Here is a 27916-nt window from a genome sequence, read left to right as displayed (position 1 = left end):
TACCGGGCCCTGCCGCCGTCGCCGCCCGTGCGGCGATGGCGGCAGTGCCCGGTAAGGGGCCAAGAAGAGGGGGGCCTTACCTGCCTCCGTCCATGGTCCGTCGGCTTCTTCAATTGAGCCCGCAGTTCAGCCAGGAAGTCTGGGCCGCAAGTGGGCTCAATTGAAGAAGCCGACGGACCACGGACGGAGGCAGGTAAGGGAGAGGAGGGCAGGGGGGTTACCGGGCCCTGCCGTCGCCGCCGCCCGTGCGGCGATGGCGGCAGTGCCCGGTAAGGGGCCAAGAAGAGGGGGGCCTTACCTGCCTCCGTCCATGGTCCGTTGGCTTCTTCAATTGAGCCCGCGGTTCAGCCAGGAAGTCTGGGCCGCAAGTGGGCTCAATTGAACAAGCCGACGGACCGCAGACGGAGGCAGGTAAGGGAGGGGAGGGGGGGTTTACCTGGCCCTGCCGCTGTCGCCGCATGGGCGACAGCGACAGCGGCAGGGCCCGGTAAACCCCACTTACCTTTCCGGCGGAGCTCCGGATCGAGGCGAAGGATCTGCCTTCACCTCGATCCTCTTCGCCACGCTCCGCCGGCCCCCCAATCCTCTTCACCTCCGCCTTAAGGGGAGGTGAAGCACCCCGCTCCGCTTCTAATTTGCCATTCCGATTAGAAGCGGAGCACATCCCTAGGAAAAACACTTGAGGGACCATTTGGGCTGGAGAAATGGCAAAATAGCAAAAACAAAATGGGGCAAAATATTAGTTCATACAGGCAAGATGGTCCTTTCTTCTTTTAGATACTGAAACTCCTGGAAGTTGAAGTCAAACTCATCATCATAGGCCAGCAGCTGCTGTTCATCACCCTTGCGGAAATGGCGCATCCTTATAGCTCTACCAGCAAGGTGAGCATGGAGAAGAACTGCAAAGACGTGGATCCCACTTGGCTTCTCAGCATCGAGGGCCTGAAAAGGGCCAGTGAAACTTATCAGCTTATTACAAGCAGCATGTGTGAGAGCACAGTCAATATTAGAAGAACATACAGGTTGTACATTTAATTTTGATGCATATCAGACCCATGGTCCTCCGTTTAGACACCCACACAGGGTGCTTACAGATTACGGGCTCCTAGCACTGTCAGTCAAGCAGGTATTCCATCTTATTTTCCTTAACAGACCTTTTTTCTGGAAAGAAAAAAAGATGGAGAAGTGGTGGGGAAATACTGCAGGCAGGGTAACAAATTGAAGATGACGTTGTCTGGATCCCCTACAAAATTCTGTGAAAGGAGCAGGGTGATTGCACAACAGAAGGTTTGTCCAGTAGCTCTCAGAGTGTGCAGATAGAATGCTAATATAGTTACTGCACACATGAAGTTCATTCCGTACCTGACGACAGCTGGATCTATTAAATTTTACAGTGTAATTGTTTTAAGGCACAGGAGCCTCTCCAACCTCATAGCAAAAAAATTGTGTCTAGAGTAAAGGTGACAGAAGGGTGCATGTGCATATTTTTAAAGCAGTATGCAAATTGTAGCATAGGTACTATGGTTAGCAGCAGCAGCAGACTCTTAAACCAGCTTGTGCCTTGCTAAAATAACCTTAGAGCATGGCAAAATTTACACTCTCATATCTCACTTTCCCAACAGCCCCTCCCTAGTCTCTAGTTTTCAGGAGGTTCTACTTGTTCTCTGTATATAGCAAGGGTAGGGCCCTGCAGATGTTGTTGGACTAGAGTTCCCACTAGTCATGTTGGTTGGGGCTGATGGGAGTTAGAATCCAACAAAATATGGAGGGGCCACAGGTTGCCTCTCTCCTGATATTCAATATTGTTCCCTATAGTCCTAATGTAGGGTGACCATATTTTGGAAACCAAAAAGAAGGACAACATGGTCGCCCCCAAGGGGGCGTGTCCAGTACCAAGGGGGCGTGCCCACCCGAACATAGCCTTGGTCACATGTCTGATTTTACAGCACACATTTAAGACAAATCTGTTCTACATAACATCTTAATGATAAAATCACTGAAATAAAGAACAAGTGAGAGATTCAATGTATCTGAAATTAACTTTACTCACTCCTACTTTTGTAGGTTTTGCTGTACTTTGAAGCTTTTGCTATACTCTGTGTGTTACATTCTCCCCTTCCCTCAAATATCTTTTCTGACTGTATCTTCACTCATTGCAAGCTGCTGTTGTTAACAGGGTTTGCTACTGCCCCCAGATCTGTTTCAAATTTGGTACGGCTAAAGCTCTACCTAAAAGCTATCATGGTGCCAACTTTCAGCTCTTTATCTTTAAAAATGACAGTTTAAAAAATAATTTTAAAACCTCAATTTTTAAAAAAATCCTAAAAAATCAATGGATGAATAGATCTGTACGGAAGCTTCTGTTTGCCATATAGGATTAAATTTTACTAATCTTACTTGCGGGCCAGTACTGGTACTGCAATTGAGCCTACTATCAGTTTTATATTACTAGCTTGTATTATTCTTCTGATTGTGGTGTGATGGAGTACGGATATGCTATTATGTTATTATGTTAATATGTTATTTTGCCACTTTTATTTGTTTGCGAATGGCCTAGTTGGCTAACAAGCAATAAAGATTCATTCAATAGATCTGTTTCAAATTTGGTGTGGCTAAAGCTCTACCTAAATCCTATCATGGTACAAAGTTTCATCTCTTTATCTTTAAAAATGACGATTTTAAAAATAATAATTTGTAAACCTCAATTTTTAAAAAATTCCTTAAAAATCAATGAATGAACGGATCTGTTTCAAATTTGGTATGATTAAAGCCCTTCCTAAGAGCTACCATTGTGCCAAGTTTCATGTCTTTATCTTAAAAAAAGTCAGAGTTATAAGCATTTTTGTTAATTCCCATTAGAGCTGCTCTTTGAAAAAAATCCGGAATTCCCCTTCCCCTCCCGGATTTTCCATCAAAAAAATGGACAAATCCGGGCAAATCCGGTCATATGGTCACCCTACCTAATGGGAAGTAGGCACATTTTCCTTGTAATTTTTGAATAGTATTGTTCACACATTGTTTTCAAAGGCACCATTTATTTTAGGTGAAACTATCCAAATAAAAACAGTAAGCACCGTCAATGTGCAAAAAGAGAGTGTATACACAATTAAAGGTTGGAAATACTTCTTGCAGCTTGGAAATTCATTTGCCCAGCTGCAAGAAAACTGATAACAGAACACTGCAGAGTTAAAAGTCAGAAGTTATGAACTGTCAGTTTTAAAGCATATACTGTAATGATTGGCATAGGAACATAAGAAGCTGCCTTATACTGAGGTCCTTTTTACACCTAAGGGTGTAAGAGGGAGGAAGGGGGAGGATTGTGGACTTACCTGCTTCCATGATCCTCCCTGGGTATCCAAATGGAAGCACGATGTCCCGGAAGGGAAGAGGGATGTCGTGCCTGCCATATTTTTTTTTAAAGAGGCAGGAGCCGGGAGCACAATTGCGCTCCAGTGAAACATAAGTAAAAAAAGGGGGGAGCCCCAACCACTCCCCCTCACCCTTGATGTCCCTGGACTCCCCCTGGCCCAGCGCCTTCCCTCTGTTGACCCCCACTACTCACAGGGAGGAGGGAAGAACCTGGGATGGGCCCCCACATAGCCTGCGGTCCTCTGGATCGTCCTGTTTATCCCAGGAAAATGGAGGGGTCATACCTGCCTGCTCCTGGGATCCCCTGTGCATCATTTGGACACACAGGGAAGACCCAGGGACAACTCCAGGAAAAAAGGCCAGTGCAGACAAGGCCGGAGTCATACCCTTGGTTCATCTAGCCCAGACTTGTTAACATTGTCTGGCAGCGACTCTCCAGGGTTTCAGGTGAGAATTTTTCCAACCCTACCTGGAGAAGCCAGGGATTGGACCTGGGACCTTCTCCATGCAAGGCAGGTGCTCTACCACTGAGCCACAGCCCCTTCCAGTCAACATGCTATCAAGACAGAGAAGAAATCAAAGTGTCTCTATTCATTTCTTCACAGTTTCTTGACCATCCAATTTCAAGTATTTGTTGTATATAAATTCTTAGATCTACTTTTTTTAAAAGGATTTTTATTCCTTTCTGATTGGCTGGTTTAATTCACGTGGAATTGAAATAAGTCTGGAAAAGTATAATATTTTATCTTTTCTGTTTAGTTTTTCAGCACCATTGAGCCTCAATAGTCAACCCTAACTTTAAAGTTAGTGATAGAAGATAGGAAATGAAGATTCATGGTACCAAAAAATATTTACAGTTGTCTTTTGCACTGATAGTCTGAGCACATTTGAAAAATGGTAGGTACAAAATCCTCTCCTTTCCCATGTGTAAGATTCCCTACAAAAATGATGGTTTGGCCAATATATATTATATCACTTAAATAATTAAAATATCACAAAACATACTCATCATTTAAAAATATATTTAAAATTCATCTGAATTTGTAGCAAGCTTCAAGATAAAGTTCTTGAACTTCTTACTATGGGTTCATCAACAATATTTTTTTCCTTAAATTAGGACTTATGTATCAGTCAGAAAACATCCATCTATGAAGTGACTTCCAATATCAATAAAAAGAAATCAAACTGGCTTGCCGAAAAGCCTGTGTAAGGCCATGTGGCGGCCCACAGAAGCCAGGCTTCATCCTAAGGCTTCACACGTTCCTGTTCACTGTTTTCAAACCAAAAGCCAGAAGACAACTGATTGGCCACTGTGTGAACAGAGTGCTGGACTAGATGGACCCTTGGTCTGATCCAGCATCAGGGCACTTCTTAAGTTCTTAAGACATGGAGTTGTATTTGATGGCACTCCAATTCCATATTTTTTCCTTAATGGGTTTTCCATGGTAAGGAAAAAAGAACAGAACAGAAGAAGTAGTGGGAAAACCTGGGAGGGCTACGAATAAAAGATGACTTCATCTGGAGCCCCCATAAAATTCAGCGAATGAGGCAGGGCAATGGAGCCATCAAAGCCTCATCTGGAAGCCCCCTTGCATGCAGCTGGCCAGGAAATGACATGTGTGTCTGGGAGTCAACAGAGTCTTGGAATTTAACATGGACTTTTTTGCTTCAGCACTTCCCACTGTTAAAGGGACAAGTACCTTTGACCCCCCCTCCAATTTTGCAGTTGGAATTCCCATATAGAAAAATTCAGTTCTCCCCATATGCACACATCCCATCATTTGATCCAGAAATATTCATTATTTTCTTCAGAAGGAAGCAATTTAAACTTTCTATTCTGTTAATGCAGACCACCACAATAAATCGCACTTAGGCAGGAGACATACTTCTTCCAGGCATTCCAGAGTACAGTGACCCTCTGACATGAATTCAGGCATGCCCGGTGGGATGTTGTGGAAGAGGCTGACCCAGAGACCTGCTTCAATAACTCCAGCGTCGTATTTCCGTAAATCTGGAGTATAAAATAGCCTCAGTCCAGAGTTATCTATCATTCCTGAAAACAAAAGAGCAATTGTCAACAGCAGCTACAAATCAGCATAAAATATCCTATCAGTTTGAAGTTGCTTTGGGACCTACTTGCTAAGTATATGGAAGAAAATAGCACAAGGGAGGAATTGTGCATAAGATGGTCAAACGGGATACAAAAACTGTGAAAGCTGTAAATCAAGCATAGTTGCAAGAGGGTGGTTATTCTGAGCAGGCTGTCTTCTGTACTGTTCTAACCTGTAGAGCAAATGTGCGCTAATTTTTATGACCCTGCAAGGCCAAGGGCCTTCCCAGACAGCAGCTTTCTAGCAGAAGAAGTGCACAGTTGTTACACGGAAGTACATCTCTGAAGGCATATCTCAATTACCAAGCACTCAAAGTGCAGTATTTCCCCCTGGGGGGAAATACGTCTTTTCCCTATCTAGTGTGTCTATTATGTTCTGGAGTACTGTGCAGAATATGGGCATGGGCTTTTATTTTATAGTATTTGACATGGTTGGTCATGAACAACTCATTTCTGTCCCAGGCCCATTCAATTTTGTGAACATTTTCAAAGTTTTCATTTATTTCTTCCTTCTTTGAAGGTGCTCCTCTGTTAGACTGTTTGAACAGGAGAGTGCTCATGTCACCATGAAAGGAAGGAAGGGTAGTGAACACCAGCAAGGCTACTCTCTTCTTCCCCAGCCATGCTGGCATTTCATTAATTTAAAAACATATATGTTTTCATCCTCTCCTATTTATCTATTTATTTTATTACATTTATATACCGCCCCACAGCCGAAGCTCTCTGGGCGGTTTACAACAATTTAAAATGGTAAACATTAAAAGTATACAAATTGCTATTTTATTGCTATTATTTTATTGCTATTATTTCAGACTCACCCATCATATTTGTGGGGATGCAATATTGGAACTGGCATTGGATCTAGGCTAGCACCAATGTAATACTGAAATCAATTCAATGGGTTGGATCCAAATGCAGTCATTCATAGAGTAGACCCATTGAAAACAATGGGATTTAAGTTACCCATGACAATTATTTATCATTATTTATTAATTATTTATTTAAAATTTGCAGGGATTGTCCCATGCCCATGCCGCTCAATGAGAGCTTGAAGCAACATACAATAAAACTTAAGTCCCATTGTTTTTAATGGGTCTACTCCAAGTATGAATAAATCTGGATTTATCCCAATGTTTAGAACGGGTTTTTTAGGCACAATAAATATGCTATCGTTGTTCTTGCTGGTTTTATTGTTTTAATTGCTGTTTTATTGCTTTTAATATTTTAAATATTTTATTACTTTTAATATTTTATGTATTTTATCGTTGTCAGCTGCCTTGTGAGGGCTTCTGCCCTGAAAGGCGGCCAAGAAATGTTTTATATAAATAAATAAAATAAAACATAGTACATTTCTTAAGAAAATGTAAAAAGAGGAACCTAAGTACTTAAAATCAACAGAACTAACAGTACATTTTGCTGAGAAATAAATCTGCCAATGCCAATGAGGCTTACTTCCAGGCAAGCATGTGAACAAACACTTCCAACCTGAAGTACATAATTATATGCTTTGTAGCCTGATTCAACAGGTTAACTCAGAAATGTCCCATTAAGACTATTAATACTTATACCCAAATATGTGTATATATATATATAGAATTGTAACCCTCAACCCACTGATTTCAATAGGCTTAGTTGTAAGCAAACTTTGCTGAATTGCATTGAGAGTATAGGGGAGAAAAGCAGTCCATTCTCAAGCATAATGGACATGTTAAAGGAAGAAAGAATTTAATAAATCCACAACACTTAGAAGGTAGAAGAAATCAGTTTGTCACTGGTGGGTTTATTTCAACAAACCTCTCCAGTGTTTTTCCACTGGGGTAGCCTGGCTAGGAAGACAGTGAAGTATAGATGGCTATCAGCATGATTACTCCACCCACTCCATGACTCTCCCTCCCATACAGAGTATCTCTTGGGCAATCTCTTATCGTTGCTGGCCCAGGCAGTCTTTTCTTATCAATATGAAACTTTTCTTTATAAATCTCTTTCTAAGAGAATGTTTTTAAATAGCTTTTCTTTATGATGCTATGAGCTGTCCTGGGGCTTTGTGTGGTGATTTCTTGGCTGCTGTGCAGGAGAACCAGCCAGGCACCTAATCCTGAGTCTATCCCTCCTTAGTGAAGTGGCTTCTTGCCATCTCACCCCTGGTCATAGGTCAGGTAGTACCACCCTAAGCAAGGAGGACAAGTTTGAAGCATGGGACATCCCGTTCAGCAGCACACCCAGAGGGGTGAGGAAATATCCCTTTTGGAAAGAAAAAATAACTCTACACATGCTCAGAGGTATTCACCCTACATGCCATCATTTTTGTAAATAAAAAGGTGGCAATCCTATCCTTCTTTCAAAACATGTTCATAGCTATAGTGCTCCATAGAACAAACAGTACAGCTTCATATGTAATTTGAAATTTTGATTTGTAAATAATAAAAACTACTCTTACAGCATTGTGGCTATATGCAGAAATTTTATCATCCATCATACTTCTCAGTGATTTATGGCTAAGTGTTTCATATGTTTTCCTGACTTCTTTGTGGAAACAGATTTATTATCCTTTTGAAATGGAGGTTCAGATTGCAGGGCACAAAGAATTACATTGGCCAATTCACCAATCCGACACCACTGCCAAATGCATTCCATGCAAACACATTCAGGCTTGTACTTGTTAATCACAGTTACTGGATTCCATGTCATTGCAGCAATTGCCCTGACCATAATGGCTCCAAGGATAAATGTTGCTATATTCACAGGCATCAGTGCAATTGCAGGTAACTACTGTACTTGGAAGTACAAGCAAGCATGTATTTCTCCACATGAATACTGACAAGAGCTAACACAAGTGCAAGTCTTAAGTCCTTCGATGTTCACATGGAATATTTTCTTCAGCATTGTCACCCTAAGAAAGTGTGGAATTTCATTGCGTGTTAGTTCATTTCAAATCCTTTGGATGAATATGCTAGGGTACATACATACTCGGCACATTTTATTATTTTAGAAGTTAAAATGGAATGAAGAGACATACCTTCCACATATGATGGGTTGTCATAATGGACTTCCATGAGTACATACTGAGGGTCTAATGCTGACCCAATGGATAAGCCAACATGAGGAGGATATGTAAAGCCCTGGAATTTGAAACATGTAAACCTAAGTAACCAGGTTCTAACCACAGTTCTAACACTTACCTGGGACATATCTTTACTAGGATGTTGGTATGTCAGTTGCAGAAAATGGCAGATCCCCTTGGATTGGCACACATACCAGAAATGGCTGTTAATGCCAATATAGCTCATCAATTTTAGTTTATTTATTTGTAGTTTTTTTGGGGGGACAATCTCTTCCATCATTCCACCCAAAAATAATGGCTAATGACAATGACAGCATGGTTTTCCCCATTCCCATGTCTCTGCAGCAATCACCTTATCTGTTGCTGGCCATGGTGAGGTGGAGTGATATGTCTCCCTGTACAGGAGGAATGGTAGGCCATTAGGAGCAGTGGGGTCAAAATGGCTGCCAGATGTATTAAATGCTTATTAAAATGGTTCAGTTTAGTTCCACTTCATTGTTTCAGCCATTAGCCACAACAGCATATCATATCAATCCAGAAAAAATATTACAACCAGGCAATAAATCAAGGGGAGAATAGCTGTGTTATTCTGTTAGTGTAAATGATGTTGTGCTAGCAGAAACTAGGTTCTGAACTATGTGCAGGAGAAGAATTCAACTAAGTTACATTTGCGCAAGTGTGGTTGCACAAGCAGTTGCGCATTATACTTGTGCAACCTGCTTTGCAACCAGTTGTGCATAACTCTTGCACAAGCTGTTGTGGAACCCATTGTGCATTATACTTGTGAAACGCACTGAGCAACTGGTTCAACAGAGCTCCGCTAGCACTATTTGAGTAAGCAGGATGACACCACTGGATACTCTTGGTACAATTTTATGGTACAATTCAGGATGTTAATAAAGCTGGCTTGTGATTTTGCTAATCAGATTCCAAATATAGTGACTATACACAGTATCATGAACTCATTGTTAAAAGATTCATCACAGTTCCTCAACTTACAAAATACTGTATGTGTCCTGTGCAAAGTTGCCTACATGCAGTCTCATCTTGTCAATTTCCTTGTACGTTACCAAGTACCTTAGTTCTTTTGATAGCTGAAACATACAAGGGATTTGACAAAGCAAGGCTATCCCTATTGAACAGCCATAGGTGTGCACTTGTGCACCTCCAAAATAATAATAATAATAATAATAATAATAATAATAATAATAATAATAATTTAAACACATTTGCACAAATTCCTGGGAGCTGAATTTTTTAAAAGAGGTTGTTGAATGAGTGACAGCTCCTCTGAAGTACCGTTTGAGCATTGTTGGTGGGGCAGTCCCTTGGAACGGAGGCTTGAGGCAGCACAGGTGGGTATGATCAGGAAGAGTGGTAGGGGGTTTTCTGCCCTTGTCGAGCGGCTCTGTGCTGAATCACCATAACCCACAATGGGTTGGCTCTGCCGGGTTTGGATGAAACGCAAACCCATCTTGGGCAGGACAACCCCTACAATAAGCCACAGGTTGTCAGGATGGCTTGTTGCCCATAAATAAGTCATCCTTGAGGAAGTAGTCCGGGTTCAGGCAATACAACAACCCACCATGGCTAGTATAAAAATGCAATAAATAAATAAATAATAAATAATGGGTTGTCATGTCATGTGAACCCAGTTACTGGGGCTGTTCTCACCACACACTAACCCACACTCAGTGGTTGAGTGTGGGTTGTTGTTGAACTGTGGTTTGTTTACTGAACCGTTGGTTAGTGTGTTGTCTGAACTTAATGTTTTCCATAGGGTGGCTTGCTAACCACCCCTGAACAACCCAGTAACAAACCATGGGTTTGGAGGATAATGTCCTGTTGTTAAAACAATATGCTAACAACCCATGGTTCAATAACAACCCACGGTTCAACAACCTACACTCAATCACTCAGTGTGGGTTAGGGTGTTGTGCAAATCCAGTCACTGTGTCAATGGATAATCAGGGAAATGACAGATGTCTTCAGTTTAGAGCAATGATTATACAGGAACTTTTTACAGGCTTCACCACTTTGGCTGCTTTTATTGCTTGCTTATATTTGAGGTGTTTTTAGTTCATTATTGTTGATAATATTTTTATGATGATGTTTTATTATATTGTCTTTACTGCTGTTTGTTTTACTGCTAAGTCTTTTTTAAACATCTGTTGTGATTTATATAATTTACTATAAACCACCTTGAGTTTGCTTTTATAATGGAAATATGGGATAGAAATATCAAAATAATTTTTTAAAAATAATACAACAAATGGTATAATCTGGAATCTCACTAAGGTGATTTCTCTTCTCAACTGGAATTTACCAGTCCCAAATAATGTGGCCTAGTCTGGGTTTATATGTAAATGCGTTATACCAAGGATATTGTATTATTCTGAACTTCTAATTGTAATTTCAAAATATTTCTTTGTTGTCTCTTGTTTACCTAGCAAAAAGTAACTCTCAAAGTATACCAATTTCTTTAACAGGTGGATCAGAATCTGATGCTTGGTATCAACCCTCTGCATATCATGCAATTTGTGTCATATGATAATTTTTTGATAGGTAAGGCTCAAACATACCAATGGGTTTTGTCTAATAGTTAAGGATCTCCTGATAAATTTTCACATAAAAAGAAAATGGCCCTGTTTCCAATTGCAAATAGTGTGCCAGAATGTATATAGGAGTCCCTATCATAATAATCTGTACTGAATACAATACAAAGAATGCAAGATTTTGACAGCCCTGGATCTCTGTGCCAATGTAGAAGCTGTTGCTTGACTCTAGATTTCATCATATTCAATATAGGTAATATCTGCTTTCTGGTGCCAATTTCACCAAAATTTCAGAATACTGATAAAACCTTAAATAACATTTACATACTGTCTATTTGATAAATAAGTTACAATAACTATTTATCCTACCTCTCCTCCAATGGCCCAAGCAAAAATGACTGTTTCACAGGTGAGGAATGAATCCGGCATATTTGGATGATAGCACTCGTGACCATAATCCAATACGCTATCATTCAGGCTGCTACTACACTGATAAAGTAGAATGTGATGTACCACATTCTCATGGCCCTTCTGTATCAGTGGTTCAATCTGTTAATATAATAAAAGGTCCGTTAATTTAATTCTGTTTAAACTTAGCAAATGTTAACACCATTTGAAGCATGTCAGACCACAATTAAAATTTCAGCAGTATATCCATTAATTGCTTTCAATTATACTAGTCAAAACATACAAGCAATTTTGTGAAGAAGCCAAACACAAATTGCATAAGCATCCTAGACTGGATGTACTGAACTGATTCCACTGGAGCTGCTATGAGGTTCTATAACACAGAGTATAGCATTTCAAAGGCTTGGAGGTGGGGATCTACATGAAAACAAAATGCGAACCGCATTAAGAAAATATCCAGCTTTTCATGAAATCATTTTTGGTTCATCAAGGATACGCAAAGCAAGAAAAATGGACTATACCATATCTACAACTCACTTTTCACAGGTCACACATATTTCCAGGTTGTGTGGATGGAGTACAACTGAATGTCATTAACCCATAGGTGCTGCTCAGTGAATGAGAGAGGCTTGTTTCCTGCCCTTGTCCATGCTCCCCTGATCAGGAAGAGCTGAATTAAGCCCCCTTAGGTTAAGCCCACACCTTTCCTCTCTCATCCACTATTTGGAATTGTAAAAGATTAAATGATGAATGGCAAAAACTGCTGCAAACTATGTAAGGGTTAAATCCCCTACTAGACTCCTGACTGATTGAAAGAATACTGCGCTTTGATGAATAGAAAAGGGAAGCTGTAGTGAGAACAGCAGGCTGGCTCCTCACCCTTTCCTCCTTGCAAGCCCTCTCCTCGGGTTTGCCCTTCCTAGGGAAACTGAATGAATCAGAGGCTGCTCTCCGTGAATGGATGCAGCAAACTGCTGTGTTAATCTGAAGGGGTGAGCCTGTGTCCAAAAGTACTCTATGTGGCCCCACGAATTGACCATGCCCAGGATTTAATGTAAGGGGACCAGGCACACTGCGGTGGAACTGCTCAGGAGATGCTTCAAGGGGTGGGGGAGAGAAACACTAAAAGGACTTTCTGAAAATCTGCCTTTTCCAGAGGGGTGGGGTAACTGCAGATTTGTGACAGCATCATCTGTCACAAATGACCATGAAATCAACAGTGTAGTTAGGCTCTTGGAGAGGGGTATCGTAGAGATGTAATTGTCCCTGGAACATACAAGGAAGGTTTTGTGTGCTGCCATGGTTTCTGGTTTGCAGGTTTTAATGGTGCTTCAAACTTTTTGGAAGGACCATAGCAGTTAAGGCTGGTGGCTCTCATGTCAGCGGGGAAGTGAATCTGCTCTGAGTTTCAGTCAGAACTTGAAAGTAGCTATCCAAGGTGCTTTGAACTTTGGATAGCTCCTTTAGAGTTCTGACTGGAACCCAGAGCAGATTCACTGCTCCACTGACATCAGAGCCACCAGCTTCCACTGGACCATAATCCTGTGGTAGAGCACCTGCTTTGCATGAAGAAGGTCTCAGTTCAATCTCTGGCATCTCCAGTTAAAAGGGTCAGTAGCAAGTGATGGAGAAGCCCTGCTACTTGGAATCCTTGAGAACTGCTGTTTGTCAGAGTACACACTACTGGGCTAGATAGACCAATAGTCTGACCTGGTTTAAAGCAGCTCCCTAGCAATGCTTCAATAGACATTTGTATGCCTGACCCTTCAATTATTGCTGTCACAATGGCTTTGGCAGGTCAACTATTAAGCTGAGAGAGAGTGGGAGAGGGAGAGGGAGAGCAACAGAGACAGAGATGCATGTGTAAGAACTGGGTTGTATCCCAGATTCTTGCTGATGGAGCATCTTCCATCAGTGGAATGGCTCCCCCTTCCCTTGCAGTCTCCAAAAATCTGCTCCAGGTGGTTTTGAGAGCATTCAGGGCAGATTTGGGGCTGAAAGGCTACAGGGGAGAAGAGGATGGGAGAGTTGTATTGCATGAGCAGACATCTGCTTGCACAACACTGGATTCAACAAACTTGCACACTCCCTCCTATCCTGCACAGGACAAACAGCTCTCAACCCATTTTCAGTCTGCTTTTCACTCAGAATGATCATTCCACCTAGCTCTCCCTCATGTAACATTTTTTCTGTTGGCCATCCTAGGGAATTTGTATTCATCAGCTCAGGCCAACATATCCAACCCGCAATATCATGTTCCCATCTCCAGTCCTGAAAAGATCCTTGATGGGTCTACACATGTACATGTGCATAGGAAGCATATTCTGGGTGAATAGAACAAATGAACAGAGTCCGTGTATGCTCTTTGTAGAAAGGATGGTTGGACATCTGATACAAATTATAGCAAGGCATATAATTAAGAAGAGGAAAGCCATGTTGGATCAGACCAATGGTCCATCTAGGCCAGCACTCTGTTCACACAACGGCTGACCAGCTATCGACGAGAGACTCACAAGCCAGACATGAGTGCAACAGCAACCTCCCACCCATATTCTCCAGCAACTCATGTATACAGGCATACTGGAGACAGCACATATCCATCAAGACAAGTAGCCATTAATAGCCTTCTCCTCCAGGAATTTGCCTAACCTCCTTTTAAAACCATTCAAATTGGTGGCCATCACTACATCTTGTAGCAGTGAATTCCACTGTTTGACTATGTGCTGTGTGAAGAACTTCCTTTTATCTGTCCTGAATTTCCCTCCAGTCATGGGATGACCCCAGGTTCTAGTATCCTGTGAATTATCAACAACAACAATCTAGAACTGGGTGGAAGCGAAGAATGACAGCAGGACCTTGATGTCATAGCTCAGTGCACAGTCCTTGGTAAGGCCTCATAGCTCCTTTATTTTGGTCTGTCTGAGCGTTTATGGTTCCAATGATAATTGATGTAGAAAGAAGAAATGTTCATGCTCTAACTAGCGTTGAACTATGAGAAAAAGGGAAAGTAGAAACAAAAAGGAGAGCTGCAATGATACTACCCTAAAAATCAATGGGAGTTTTGTCACTGAGTTCTACAGTGTAGATATAAACAAAACCCATCGAGACTTGATGTGAAATTAAATTTTAAAAAGCTGAGAATCCCCACAGAACTAGAGCATCTAAATAAAATAAAGAAGGAAATCAGTAAAAAGGTTATGGGAATGTTCTAGTTATCTCTGCTTGAAATAATGGGTTACTTGTCCAAACATGTGATACACCCACCTCCCTCTCTAGGACACCAACACCTGCTGTGCTTCTACTTACAACTTCAAAAAAGATAACTCCCCCTTCAAAGCAGTGGGTCATCACCTAAGTTAGCAATCCACATCCTTCATTGGCAGTTTCCTAAACATTATCATTAATTCTAACAAGTATTCTTTTGTTCAGCTCTCTTTCTGTTAAAAAGAAAGGGGGGAAAAAGAAAGTTTTCCCCCAAAACAAACAGTTTATGAATAACTCCTTTCTGTCTTTGCAATGCATTTTGTGGGAGGCTTTGTAGTTTCACAAGGAAAAAAAGTTATAAACACTCATGACTAGAAATGTCAGTATAGTAATCTTATGATAATAATTATATGGAGTAATAAACCATTGCCTCTACTTCTGAAGACTTGGAGGTAAGGAGAGGGAAATAATCCCTTATATTATTTGATTTGTATAATGATGCATGCAAATATACAGTCTAAAAAATATCCTTACCTGTAAAAAATATATAAAATCTATAAGCTTATCTACATGACTCACTTATCATGAGCTCATCATTCCCTACTGGTGGTTGTTTACATATTCCTTAGACAACATCGTGACCCTCCGGTTTTGCTTCTGTTTTTAAACAGCACTTTTGGCAAGTTTTTTTGCAGTAGGGAAAATGCAGTATTATTTAAAGAATGTGAACCAAAAGACTGTTTCCACATGTGCATTTGCACTATTCTGCTACAACACTGTACCACCTAGAGGTTATGTAGCTGAAAAGCAGGAAAGGACACTCTTTGTGTAGTGCTCGAATCTCAATTCTGCAACCAAATTGAAAGTAGATACAGCAGATTAAGAGCCTCAGGAAACCTAAATTCCTGGTATTTACAGTATTTCACTCACTATGGTGTAGACTAGTTCACATGAAAATGAATTGCAGGAAGAAGGAGAAGGCGGCAAGTTAGGACGCTTTTATGAATGAAGCTAGTACACTACTCTGGGTACTAGATTTCCAGACAGCCTGGTATAAGGAATGATTTTCCTTATCATTCAAATCATGGCAACCACAAACTAGAGGAGTCAAGTGATATGTATGTAACTGCAGCAAACTAGCCATCAATGCTTGTGTGGAAGAAAAATCAGGAAGGAGAAAGCTGAAGGGGGAGGAGATGAACTGACCTAAAAAGGATTATGAGGAGACATAAATTATGTTTGGGGAAGCAATGAGACTGGGAAACATATGGGGAGCAGCAGCAGTCATATCCATTTCCCCATCTGCAGTTTGAAACGTTAAATCGCCAGGAACATGGCTAAATCACCACTTAGGGTCAAGTGATTCAAATGAATGCCTCCCACAGTTCACTCTTAGGACAAACAGCAGACACTCAGCAATTAGTTTACGGCCTCACAATGAGCTAAATAATAAGTTCCAGGACGAAGTTATGCAACAACACGTTAGCAATCTTAAACTCTCCAGGATGAAGTTATGTAACAACATGTTAGCAATCTTAAGTGTGTCAAGACAGAGTTTACACTATTTTTCATACAGAAGAAAAGTAATTCCTTTCCATTACTGGCTCTTGACTGCATCTACATGTTTCCTGGGGTCAGGGGTGAGGTCAGGAGCTGGGAGCGCTTAGGATCTCTTAGACCCTTGGCTACTCTCTCTATGACCACGAAAAGTCCATGCCAACCTCATTCAGCCTGAGGGCCAAATTTCGTTTCAGACAAGATCTCAGGGGATGCATTCCCGTGGTAGGCATAGCTAAAGGCAGAAGGAGCAGGGCCAAAATACCAGCATATTTTAGCTTAAAGATATTACTCCGAGTAACTAAGCCTTAGGGGAGACATACAAACCTTTTAAAATGGGGGAAAGTGGCACAAAAACTGAGACACCACCAAATGATCAGTGGACAATGGAAAGGGGGTTGGGCATGGCGAAGGGGGTGTGGCCATCTGGGAACATTGGAGGACCTGACTAGGATCCCAAGGAAGGACAGATTTGGCCCACAGGCATGAGGTTCAAAAACCCCGGCATAGAGGGAGCTACTGCAGTGCAGTGGCTGCTGGGTGGAGCCACAAAAAGGGCTTCAAGGTTGGAATTCTGCATACAGTCTTGGTGGTTTTTTCCTGCATAACCCTAAAGCCTCCAGGGTGCTATCTAGGGATCACAGTATTGCTCTCTAACTCATGACTGCTGAAAGCCAACTTTTTACAGCAGGTCAGAGTTCATTGGATCATCTATTTAGCTTTGTTGTTAATTTCATTGCACAACTTGTGCGAGCTAAGCAAAGTAAGAAGGATTTTATAATTAACATATACGTCCATGATCCACAATATCAAGCTTGGACTGAAATAGAACTGCATTTTAATGTTAGGGGAACATACATTTTTTAGAGCAAACATACATAGTTCTTCCTAGCTAAAATATGCCTGATGTTGATTGATTTTATATGGTATGAAATATTGGGGTATAAATGTTAACATGCAAAAGAGTGTGTTTGAATTTAGAATCAGTAGTAGATTATTCTCTGAAATTTCTTGCAATATTAAACTTTCCCCCTTAACTTTCACTGAATACCTTTTGCATTCTAGATGTTGCTAAAATTGTAAATAGGCAGCAGCTGTAAAAGTTCAAGTGTATGCCATTTCATTAATAAGCCTGTAGGAGAAATTGCACTACTAAAGCATGTCAGGCAGAATTGTCATCATAGGTTAAATTTGTTTTCTGCTTGACATTCCCTGAGACCAGAGGCTTGGTGACTGGAACCCTTAAATCCAACTACTATCAAAATGCAATCAGTATGAATTGAAAGGAGTATGAAAAATGCCTCCTTTCGACTTTCCTTCCTACAAAACTATGTGTGACTTTGTTAAACAGTTCTGAATAAGTTGTTTTATATATATTGCAGCCACAAGAGATGAAATCTTATCTGTATCAATGAAAAATCATCTGCTGAAGAGTTCAGATACTTAAGGCTTTTTAAAAACAACAACACAGCAACAACTAAAAACATGCATACATCTATCTATACGAAAGGCACAAAATATCTTCCTGCTGGGACCAAAAGCCATCTATTAAGATAGCTAAAGGAAAACACCCATTTTTCATGAGGGAGATCAATGTGTAGAATCAGTGGTGTATGTTCATGCGCAAGCAATGTGGATTCAGATAGGCACCAGTATCATGATCAGTGCTGGCTCCTGGTTTTTGAGGTTCATTGGGCAAGACGACCTGAATGGTCCCCTCCCTCAATGAGTCTACCATCTCACTGCCATTGTCACCAGCTGCTATTGCACATCATCATCATCATCATCACCATTTCTGCCTCTTATGTATTTGAGAGGTAGGCAACCAGTGAAGAAAGTAGGCACCCATGCCTACTCTTAAAGTTCATGATGTTTATTCACTCTGAAGGGACATGTCTTTTGCTGTGCTTGAGGATGCACAGCATCCGGGGCAACTGGAACTGTATTTAAGGCAACGAGTTTGCAAAACTGGTGTACATGAGGCACATACTAAATATATGTCTTTTTATTTTCTTGCAACAATGCAGTTCTTTTAAACTTTTCTCCAACTATATTTACAACCAGCAGAAAGCATAAGCCTCTGGCAGGCCTTTATGCCATCCACTGTTATAAATCAATATGTTCTCGGAGCAAAATAATGCATCTGCCACAACTATTCTGTTTTTCTAGCTTCAAAGAGATTCTGAACATGAAATAACATGTAGGAGATTTTCCCAAAGCCACATGTTTCCAGCATTTTACCAGAAATGATTAATTACGGGTTATAATAAACACTGCCTACAGAAAGGGAAGAGAAACCAACTTTTTTTGTGGCTGGCCAGTTCATCAAAATTACAGTACTTTACAATGCAAAATGAGGCGGGGGGGAGAGAAAATAGTCAGATGTCTGGTTATTTGTCTTGCATGACATGCCTTTTTAGGAGAGATTAGGTTTAAATTGTTTATTCAGCATTAGACATATTTCAAAACATTTTTAAATGACAGGGTTTTATATAAATATATATGCATAGTTGGAGTCCATTCAGGCTGTTCATGTTATAAAAGGTCATGATTCCTGACAACTTCTGTGAACCTATTATTCTGTAATAGAAGAGTATACAACAACTCCAGCATCTTACATCTGAGCATGGCAGATCCTCCAGGCAAGGAAATAAACCATCAGCCCTTTCCCTGAGAAGGTTGCAAAATTCCACTGGCTGCCACAGTTCTTACATGTTTTCTTCTTTATACATTCTTGCCAACATTTCACAGATGAAGAGGGATGTAATGTTCCTAGTCTCATGTAAAGGATAACTTTGTAAGCCTTACACCATCCACCATCATACACTGCTGAAGGCTTTTCACTGCCTGCTGCCTGCTACATTTATAGCCTGTCCTCCAATGATTTAAAAGCCAAGAGGTGGCTCTTTTGGCAAAAAAAAAACCACTAGAAAAGTACCAATGTTCAAATAATATTCAAAATATACTTTACCAGTCCCATTGGCAGGCTCTGCAGTGTATGTTGCCTTACTGTTCATGCACATACATGAACATTAGAAACAAGATGCTTCTGTCTACCCATTCAGAGCTAAACTAGATGGGACACTATTCACACAATTGGCAATTATGTGAATGGCTTGTTGAAAATAAATTGCAAGCAAAAGCAGTGCACGAGTGTGGTGGCGGTGGCTCCTCCGGTGAAAACCCCGCGCTCGCTCCTTAGCATGGAGACAACCCGCATGAAAACAAGCATGGGCTTTGGGGGGCTTGCAGCGCCAATGCATCATCATGAAGACAGTCTCCAGGACCCAATGCAGACTGGTCCCCTGCACTTGCAATTTGCTTTGCTAATTGTGCAAATGGTGAATCCCTGGAGAATAACAATGCTAGCAACTCACAATGATGAAAATGGCCAACTTAGGAACAAAATGGAGTGATTTACTAGTGATAGGTACCAGAAAACTCGGAAATAGGGCCAATTTGAGTGTGTTAATAATACCCATTCTTCTAGATTCTTGAACCTCCTAAGAAGCAGACCAATAAAATAATGGTGGAAACAAGAGTGCATGCTACAGTTATTCATGTACTGTATGATACTAAATACCAATATAGCACTCTGAATGGGATTAATATTTTAAAATAGAGCAGTTAAAAAGGTCAGCTGGAATAGGTACTTGATCTAGAAAAGATTACAATAAGTACTGTACACATAATAAAATCCAGGAACAAAGAGAACAATTCAGATGGCCCTAAGTACACAAGAGGAGTCAGACCTCCTCCCAGGGTGACATCTCATCAGAAAGTCAAGGGACTGTGGTCATTGCTATTTCCCATCCCTTTTTGTTTGCTTTGTTTGCTTCTTTTGAAGTTACAGCTGTAGGACTTTTTCTTCAGAGCACACACATCTATTTGTGCAGCGTTATCAAAGCCATTAAATGATGTCTAACTTGAATCTCATCTCCCAACAATTCCTGCTAGCAAATTTGGTCAACTAAAAGTGGGAAAGCAAAGATGCAACCCTATACATGTTAAATTCAGTGGGGGAATCCTACAATACAAAGGACATTTTTCTGTCTTAACATGCATAGGATTTCACCCTTAGTATAAGGAAAACCTATCCTTCCTATCCAACAGACTTTTTTTCACTGTCACATCTGAAAACTGCCCCACTCCAAGCACACCACACTTCTCTGTCCAGTTTAAAAAGAACAAAACTTTATGCATGCATGCAAGCAGGAACATAAAAGAGTCACTCAGGATTGAAGCCTTTGTTTATTTAGTTTTCCTTTTCATAAAAAGGTTATTTTTGTGTATTTCAAATTGTCTGTACCAACACAATTGTCATGGTATTGTATATGCAATACCAAGGGTTTCTGGTTGAGACTGATTTCCTGGGCCCCTTTCAATCGGGCTTCCATTTCCCAATGGAACAGCCTTGGTCAATCTGCAGCAGGAGCCAAGTATGCAGAGTTCATTCTGGCTGGATCTCCTAGACCTCTCAACAGCTTTCAGTACTGTTGGGGTGTGGAACTCCCTGCCCTGGAAGGTCCATACAACTTCTTTAATGGTATTTGGATACATAATATCTGAAGACTTTGTTATATATTTTATCCCCTTACTCCTTTATTACTCCTGATCTGGTACAATCTTCAATAGCCCCAATTCTATTTTATCGCACCTGCTATGATATTAGCGGCTTTCCTGCTATTGACCAAGAGCCAATAAGATCAGGTTGCTTTACAGCCATTTTTCAGTACACTTAGGGCCTTGCTAGATGAGGCCTTAGCACGCTGTGAGGCCCGGTTTCCCTGCTGTGCGTCCAGATGACGCACAGCAGGGACTGTTGTGCCACGGACTGGGCACAGTGCTCATACGAGCGCTGTGCCCATCGGGCTGGGGGGATCCTGGGGGGGGGAGATGGGGGGGGAAGGCCGGACCAGCAGGAGAGGGGAATGGCGGAGGGCGGCTGTACCAATTACCAAGATCAATTGTTCAAGTTCCTCTTATAAGTCAAAGAAGGTTGCCGTGTGTTTTTGCAAGTTGTAATAAACAACTCTTGAATTTGAAGACATCTGGTGTGTGTTGTATTTCAGAATTTTTGTGACATTTTAAGATTTGGGTTGTTTTTTAAAAAATCAGAAACTATTGCTAGTCACAAGCATCATCTTTAAAATATTTTAAAACAATAGTTGCTGGCCACCTTCACAGTTGTTACCAGCTTTAAGACATTAAGGTAGAGTTGGACATCTTCTGGAGTTCAGGTGGCTTCATTGATATCCACCAGGGGACACACACACTCCTGCCACCACAGAAAATGCCATGACCAAATTTGCCACACAGGTGATTTTTGCCAGAAAACAAGGTATCTCAGAAGCATCCATCTTGTTTACAAGCAGAATTGTGGCCTAGGAAAATTGTGGGAGTGCAATTCTGCCTCTAAATAAGGTGCATACTTCTTGTTGTCTAGCAAAACCACAAGTTTTTTGCTGCCACTGCACAACTTCAGCAGGGGCCGGGGTCCGAAGGCTGTGTGCTGCCCACTCCTGCTGTAAGCGTAAGGTGGCTTATAAGTCCAGATAAATAAATAATTTTGAAAATAATCAATAGGCATAGCCTATGAAGAGATACTCTGCTAGATCAAAGGAACTGTAACATGGAAACTTGTGATACAAAGCTGAACATTTTACAGACAATCTGATTTTATGGACGTGAAAGTGCTTCTACAGGTAGCAAATACTTAGAGTACAGAACGTATTGCTGGGTGGTTTGTTTGTTTTTCCTTTTTAGAAAAAAGTGATGCAATTTGCATCAAGCAAAATGTAGAGCAGGCCACAGAATAATAAGTAGGTGCTGTCTATCATTGAAGATAAGAAACAGTGGCCCTATTAAGTATCAAATGCTGTAGCTGCTCTTTGGCTTTCGATCAATCGTGCTCTCAAACTGGAGCTTCATTGTTTTTCATGCTGTGGGCTTTGGCATTACTGATACGTTCTTATGTCAAAAATCCCAGTTACCCCTAGCAACAAGATTTTTGAAGGACTCTGCCTTTTTGTGAGAGGCTACTATGAATCTAAAAATTATGTTTCAATGGCATCTGCTATCCTGTTCCAGAGCAGATAAAGTATTTTGGCAACTTGTTCTTGGCCCTAATCGGAGGCACAAAATCTTGCACCACATGTCTGTATTTATTTTATTTATTTATTGAAAGCATTTATATGCCACCCTGTAATCAAGTTCTTGGGACAGCTTGCAACAACAATGAAATAAAATAAAATAAAAAATACTGTAAAATAAGCCAGCAATATATAAGCATCATGAAATATAAAAGCATCACGAGAACAAGCAGAAAAGTTAAATGCTTGTGGTGGGTAGAATGAGACAAAAAACCTTATAAGTGTTGCAGGGCAGGATGTGATCATCTTGATTCTGTAACTGATTCATTCCTGCATTAGACAGGAATTAACACCAACACTTATCCACTTTTATCCCAGTCCAGAAGACATGCTCCCCCCTCCCCAAACCCCCTCCCCACCAAGTTGTGAGTGGGTGCCTGCTTTTGCACATAGATCTCCCTTTCTGGATCAGAGCAAAAGTAATTTAGATCCAGATCGTACTGAAGTACAATGCTGAATTATAAGGGATGAAATACTGGTTAGTAGCAACATAGTTCCATATTAATTTGAAAGAAAATGACTAGTTTAGCTGCAACCTCAGTCATCCTTGCCCAGGGCCAATGCCCTGAGCTCTGCTCAGCACCACTTTATTTTCAGGTTAACAGCCTGTACAGTTCAGAAGATGTGACATGATTGCTGGTGGCATTTTTCAAATCCAAGCCAGTTGCTCTCAGGTGCTGACCTTGGAGAGGCAGCTGGGATGTTTCTCTCCATACTGATTCTGAGGGAGAAGGAGAGGGACTTGGACTCCTGGGTCAGAGGTCAGAGGGCTATCTCCAATCTCAGATCCTGAAATCTGAAATATCCTATGGATCTGCAGACTCTGTCTAGGGGCCATAGGATTGCTCCCTCCATAGATTTATATACTGCTGACCATATTTAAAAACATCTCTAAGTGATTTTACAGACCCACACAAGGTAATCAAAAGTAGAGGTAGGGATGAGGGAAGGGTTCCCCAGCATAAAAGTGACATGCTATTATTGATGTAATAATAGAGAGCTTCAGCTATTGGGCAGTATAGAAATGTAATAAATAAATACACTTTACAGGAGTATCCAGTGAATCTACTTAAGTGATGTATTTTTACTTTGTTCAAATCATTTTCAGAGGCTGCCTCTTCCAGACAGTGTTCCAAGCAGCTTTGGGGAGGGGAATGCCAAGATCCACTGCCCACAAGTTGAAAATTTGACTATATGAGTATTTCAGTTTAATTTCAACACTTCCTCAGCCTTGAATTTAAAAGAAAAGGGTAAAGATCACTATAAATGATCATATAAACTTAAATATATTGCACCTAGTTAAAGAAAGATTGTCTTCTCCTTCAGTTTGTTAGGTTGAAGGGAGAGAAGGAGAATCTTGTCCAACCATTAAATGTTTATCAGAAACTCAACTTGACTTTATAGCCAGTAACTGCAACCAGCTGTCAGTACTGAAACATCTGACCTCATAGGCTTAAAATCACAAAGTTCTTTTACCAAGTTTACATTACTTACCATAATCTGTAATCACCTATTTTTGGTTATGATTCCTAAATCAACAAATGTCATGACTGTTCTTTGACTTTCCAAGGTTGATGGCAGGAGCACACATGGCTTCCACTCCCCCAGCAATCCACATGCTAAGCAATGTAGGGATGCTGCAACATGGCCATCTAATTGTGACAGCCTCGAAAAACGTAATGATGCAAGCCTTCTCTAATCCCTACCTCTACTTTTGATTTCGTATGGGTCTATGAGACTATTCATTATATCATCTTCAGTAAGCATATGGAGAGCAAAATCAAAGCTTTTAAAAATTGTTCACTCTGTATATTGTCTCTATTGGAGTAGAGTCCCTTCCTCAACATCTATAAAAAGTATACAATTTATACTCTTCATACATTCAATTAGGACCCAAAAAGTGGTAGGAGAGGGAGCCACCAGATTTGCAATAGTGGATATTTAATAATTTTAGAGAAGAGGTTGGGAAACTTAATTTTCAGTACATGGGAATGACTGTTTTAGAAAGACTCGAGTAGCATACATTATGCATAGGCTGATTTCTTGTATTTTAGAACAGGACATTAGTAGTACTATATATAGGCAAAAATTATATGCATGGAATTGTGCCTCTGGCATCTATGGAGTCCTATAACTTCCAAAGCATGATGCAAGTGCACATCTAGCCACAAGACATGTTTGCAGGCATAAAGGAGTGCTATTAATTCCCACATGAAGACTATATGCTTGAGGACTTACGATTTTGTGAAATTTCAAAATACATAAATAATGTCCAGACAAACCCAGTGTCTTGCTTCCATTAAAGTACTTTTGGAATCCATGGAGATCGTCCATGTGGAGTTTTTAAAGAAATAATGTACTGGCAAGATTTCTTGAAGTGTTTAAAATCTTTAACCCAACTAAATCCAGGTTGACACCCATAAAATACACACATTTTATTCTGAGGTTCCAAAAGAGACGAGCGAGCTCAGAACGTACAAATTCTGAAAAAAGCCACATGGGACTGCACTACTTCAGAATGCTGATAAAAGAACAGACTTTGCCAATTGTCACTGCTTTCTGATTACCAGCAATAATGATGATGATGATGATCAAAACTTTAGTTTTTCTGAGAACATATCCAAATGCTTCTTATTTGAGGGACAGGGGTCATTGTGTTAGCACTCCCAATTATCACAGTCCAGACTGGCAGGAACCCATTCTCCTCCATTTAAGTAATAAGGCCCAGGGTTGAGCCAGTCCTCTGTCTCATTGACTGGCTTCCTGCCCTCTCCATGGAAGATGCATTGGCAGAGAATGTGGGGGACTGCTTCTAGCTGTATATTTCAGTATATAAGCTGGAGCCCACGAAGCCATCATATTTGAAAACTCTTAAAGGCATTATTATGAAAAGCTTGCCTACTTGATTCAACAGTCAGCTAACTCAGAACATGTTCATCCACACCAATTCCCTTGGATTTCATTATATTGGTATCAATTCATGCTGTCATAGAATTGTGAATTTCCATATCTCTTATGAGATACCATTCACGCAAATACATGCAATATTCTAGATGAGCCCAGCAAATGAAAAATTAATATTTTCCTAATGCAGTTGAAACAAGACTCAAGTGATACATGAGAACAATGGAGAAATCCTGGATTTAAGCATAACTGAACTGGCCAGCAGTGTTTCACCCTTCAAGCATATATATATATATATATATATATATATATATATATATATATATTTTGTGCTAGTTATGGATTATTATTATTATTATTATTATTATTATTATTATTATTTATATAGCACCATCAGTGTACATGGTGCTGTACAGAGTAAAACAATAAAATAGCAAAACCCTGCCGCATAGGCTTACATTCTAATAGAATCATAATAAAACAATAAGAAGGGGAAGATAATGCACTGAACAGGCACAGGGTAGAGTAAAACTAACACTATAAAAGTAAGATCAAAATCAAGTTTTAAAAGCTTTAGAAAAAAGAAAAGTTTTTAGCTGAGCTTTTAAAACTGCGATTGAACTTGTAGTTCACAAATGTTCTGGAAGAGCGTTCCAGGCGTAAGGGGCAACGGAAGAAAATGGACAAAGCAGAGCCAGGGAAGTAGAGACCCTTTGGCAGGTAAGAAAGATGGCATCAGAGGAGTGAAGAGCATGAGCGGGGCAATAGTGTGAGATGAGAGAGGAAAGATAGGAAGGAGCTAGACTGTGAAAAGCTTTGTAGGTCAATAGGAGAAGTTTATATTGGATTCTGAGGTGAATTGGAAGCCAATGAAGAGATTTCAGAAGTGGAGTAACATGGTCAGAGCAGTGAGCCAAGAAGATGATCTTAGCAGCAGAGTGGTGAACAGAAACCAACGAACTGATGTGAGAAGAAGGAAGGCCAGTGAGAAGAAGGTTGCAGTATTCCAACTGAGAAATAATCAATGCATGAACAAGAGTCTTGGCAGAAGAGACAGACAAAAATGATCGAATCCTAGCAATATTATACAGGAAAAAATGACAGGATTTAGCTACTGCCTCAATATGAGGAATAAAGGAGAGTGAGGAGTCAAATATAAAGCCAAGACTATGAGCTTCCTTGACGGGAGTAAGTGTAACATCATTGACAGTAAGAGAGAATGAGAGATGAGGAGAAGGTTTAGGAGGAAAAACAAGCAATTCTGTCTTTGCCATATTAAGTTTCAAACGACAATGAAGCAGCCAAGCTGAGATATCTAAAAAACATGCCGAGATACGGTCATGAACATCAGAAGAAAGTTCCGGAGATTAAAGATATAATTGTGTATCATTGGCATACAGATGACATTGGAGACCATGAGACTGAATAAGATTACCCAAGGACAACATGTACAAAGAAAACAACAACGGGCCAAGCACCGAGCCTTGTAAAACCCCTACTGAAAGGGGAAACGAAGAAGACGAGCTGCCATTAGCCAACACGTTGAAAGAGCGACCCGCTAGATAGGAGGCAAACCAGTTATAGACGGAGCCACAAAATCCGAGGTCATGAAGGGAATCCAAAAGAAGATCGTGATCAATCGTGTCAAAGGCTGCAGTAAGATCAAGGAGAATAAGAACGGAATAAAGGCCTTTAGACTTGGCAATAAGAAGATCATTGGTAATCTTAGTAAGGGCTGTTTCAGTGGAATGCAAAGGACGGAATCCAGATTGAAAAGGATCCAGAGCAGAGTTACTAGAAAGAAAATCAAGACAATGAGAGTAGACCACACGCTCCAGGATCTTTGAAACAAAAGGCACAGGATGGTAATTAGAAAGAGAAAGCACATCAAGAGTAGGTTTTTTGAGAATAGGAGAGACTGTAGCATGTTTAAAAGCAGAAGGAAATGAACCAGAGGACAAAGAAAAAGGGAGGATAGCAAGTTTTCCTGTTTTATTAATTATGGATTTTTGCATTTGTCTGTAAAGTGACTGCAAGACTACTTGTTGCAGTGAGATGCAACACCTGTAGCCCTTAAGGTATCGGATCCCTTTCCATGGAACTTCCTGCCAGTTTATTCTTTTTGATTTGGTTTTCAGCACCTGCTGAAGCCATTTTGATTTAAACTAGTTTCCCCAGACAAACCAACTACTGTTCTATTAGCAAAATCTGATTTTAAAGGTTTTAATTCTTTATTTTGATTATTGTTACTATTTTCCTTCCCTTTTCATTGTTCACTAGTCAAATATTTTATTGAATGTACAGCAGTTTATAAATCTTGTAAATATAATAATAAGCAAAAGGGCGCAATGATGACAGAAATTCCTGACTTTGGCAATCAGTGTGACCTCAGACGTTCCCTTACAAGACAATGACCTTAGTTATTAGTTATGCTACTAGAGTATTTTCATATTTCTATGCCCTTATAAATTCTGATGTCCTGGAAACTCACAATAATAGTTGTTGTTTTTAATTTACACATTTATATCCTTATGTGTACCTTGGGAGTCCCCAAAATACAAAATCACAATCTTATATTTGGGCAACCTCATTTTGC

The 27916-nt window shown here is 40.4% G+C and overlaps 1 protein-coding gene across 1 annotated transcript in view; it reads right to left on the bottom strand.

Moving 5' to 3' along the window:
• The window catches only part of MOXD1 (monooxygenase DBH like 1), a 51748-nt gene that overhangs the window by 8885 nt on the left and 14947 nt on the right, over nucleotides 1–27916 (bottom strand). The window contains exons 5-8 of the mRNA XM_063125714.1: nucleotides 11465–11644; nucleotides 8496–8598; nucleotides 5256–5422; nucleotides 751–942 (exon numbers count right to left, since the gene is read on the bottom strand). Of these exons, the coding sequence (XP_062981784.1) occupies nucleotides 751–942; nucleotides 5256–5422; nucleotides 8496–8598; nucleotides 11465–11644 (642 nt within the window). The remainder of the gene's footprint in view (nucleotides 1–750; nucleotides 943–5255; nucleotides 5423–8495; nucleotides 8599–11464; nucleotides 11645–27916) is intronic.

Source organism: Elgaria multicarinata, chromosome 4 (assembly GCF_023053635.1).
Source record: "Elgaria multicarinata webbii isolate HBS135686 ecotype San Diego chromosome 4, rElgMul1.1.pri, whole genome shotgun sequence".
NCBI lineage: Eukaryota > Metazoa > Chordata > Lepidosauria > Squamata > Anguidae > Elgaria > Elgaria multicarinata.
The sequence above is the reverse complement of the archived record's forward strand: the minus strand, read 5'-3'. Positions and strand labels throughout refer to the sequence as shown.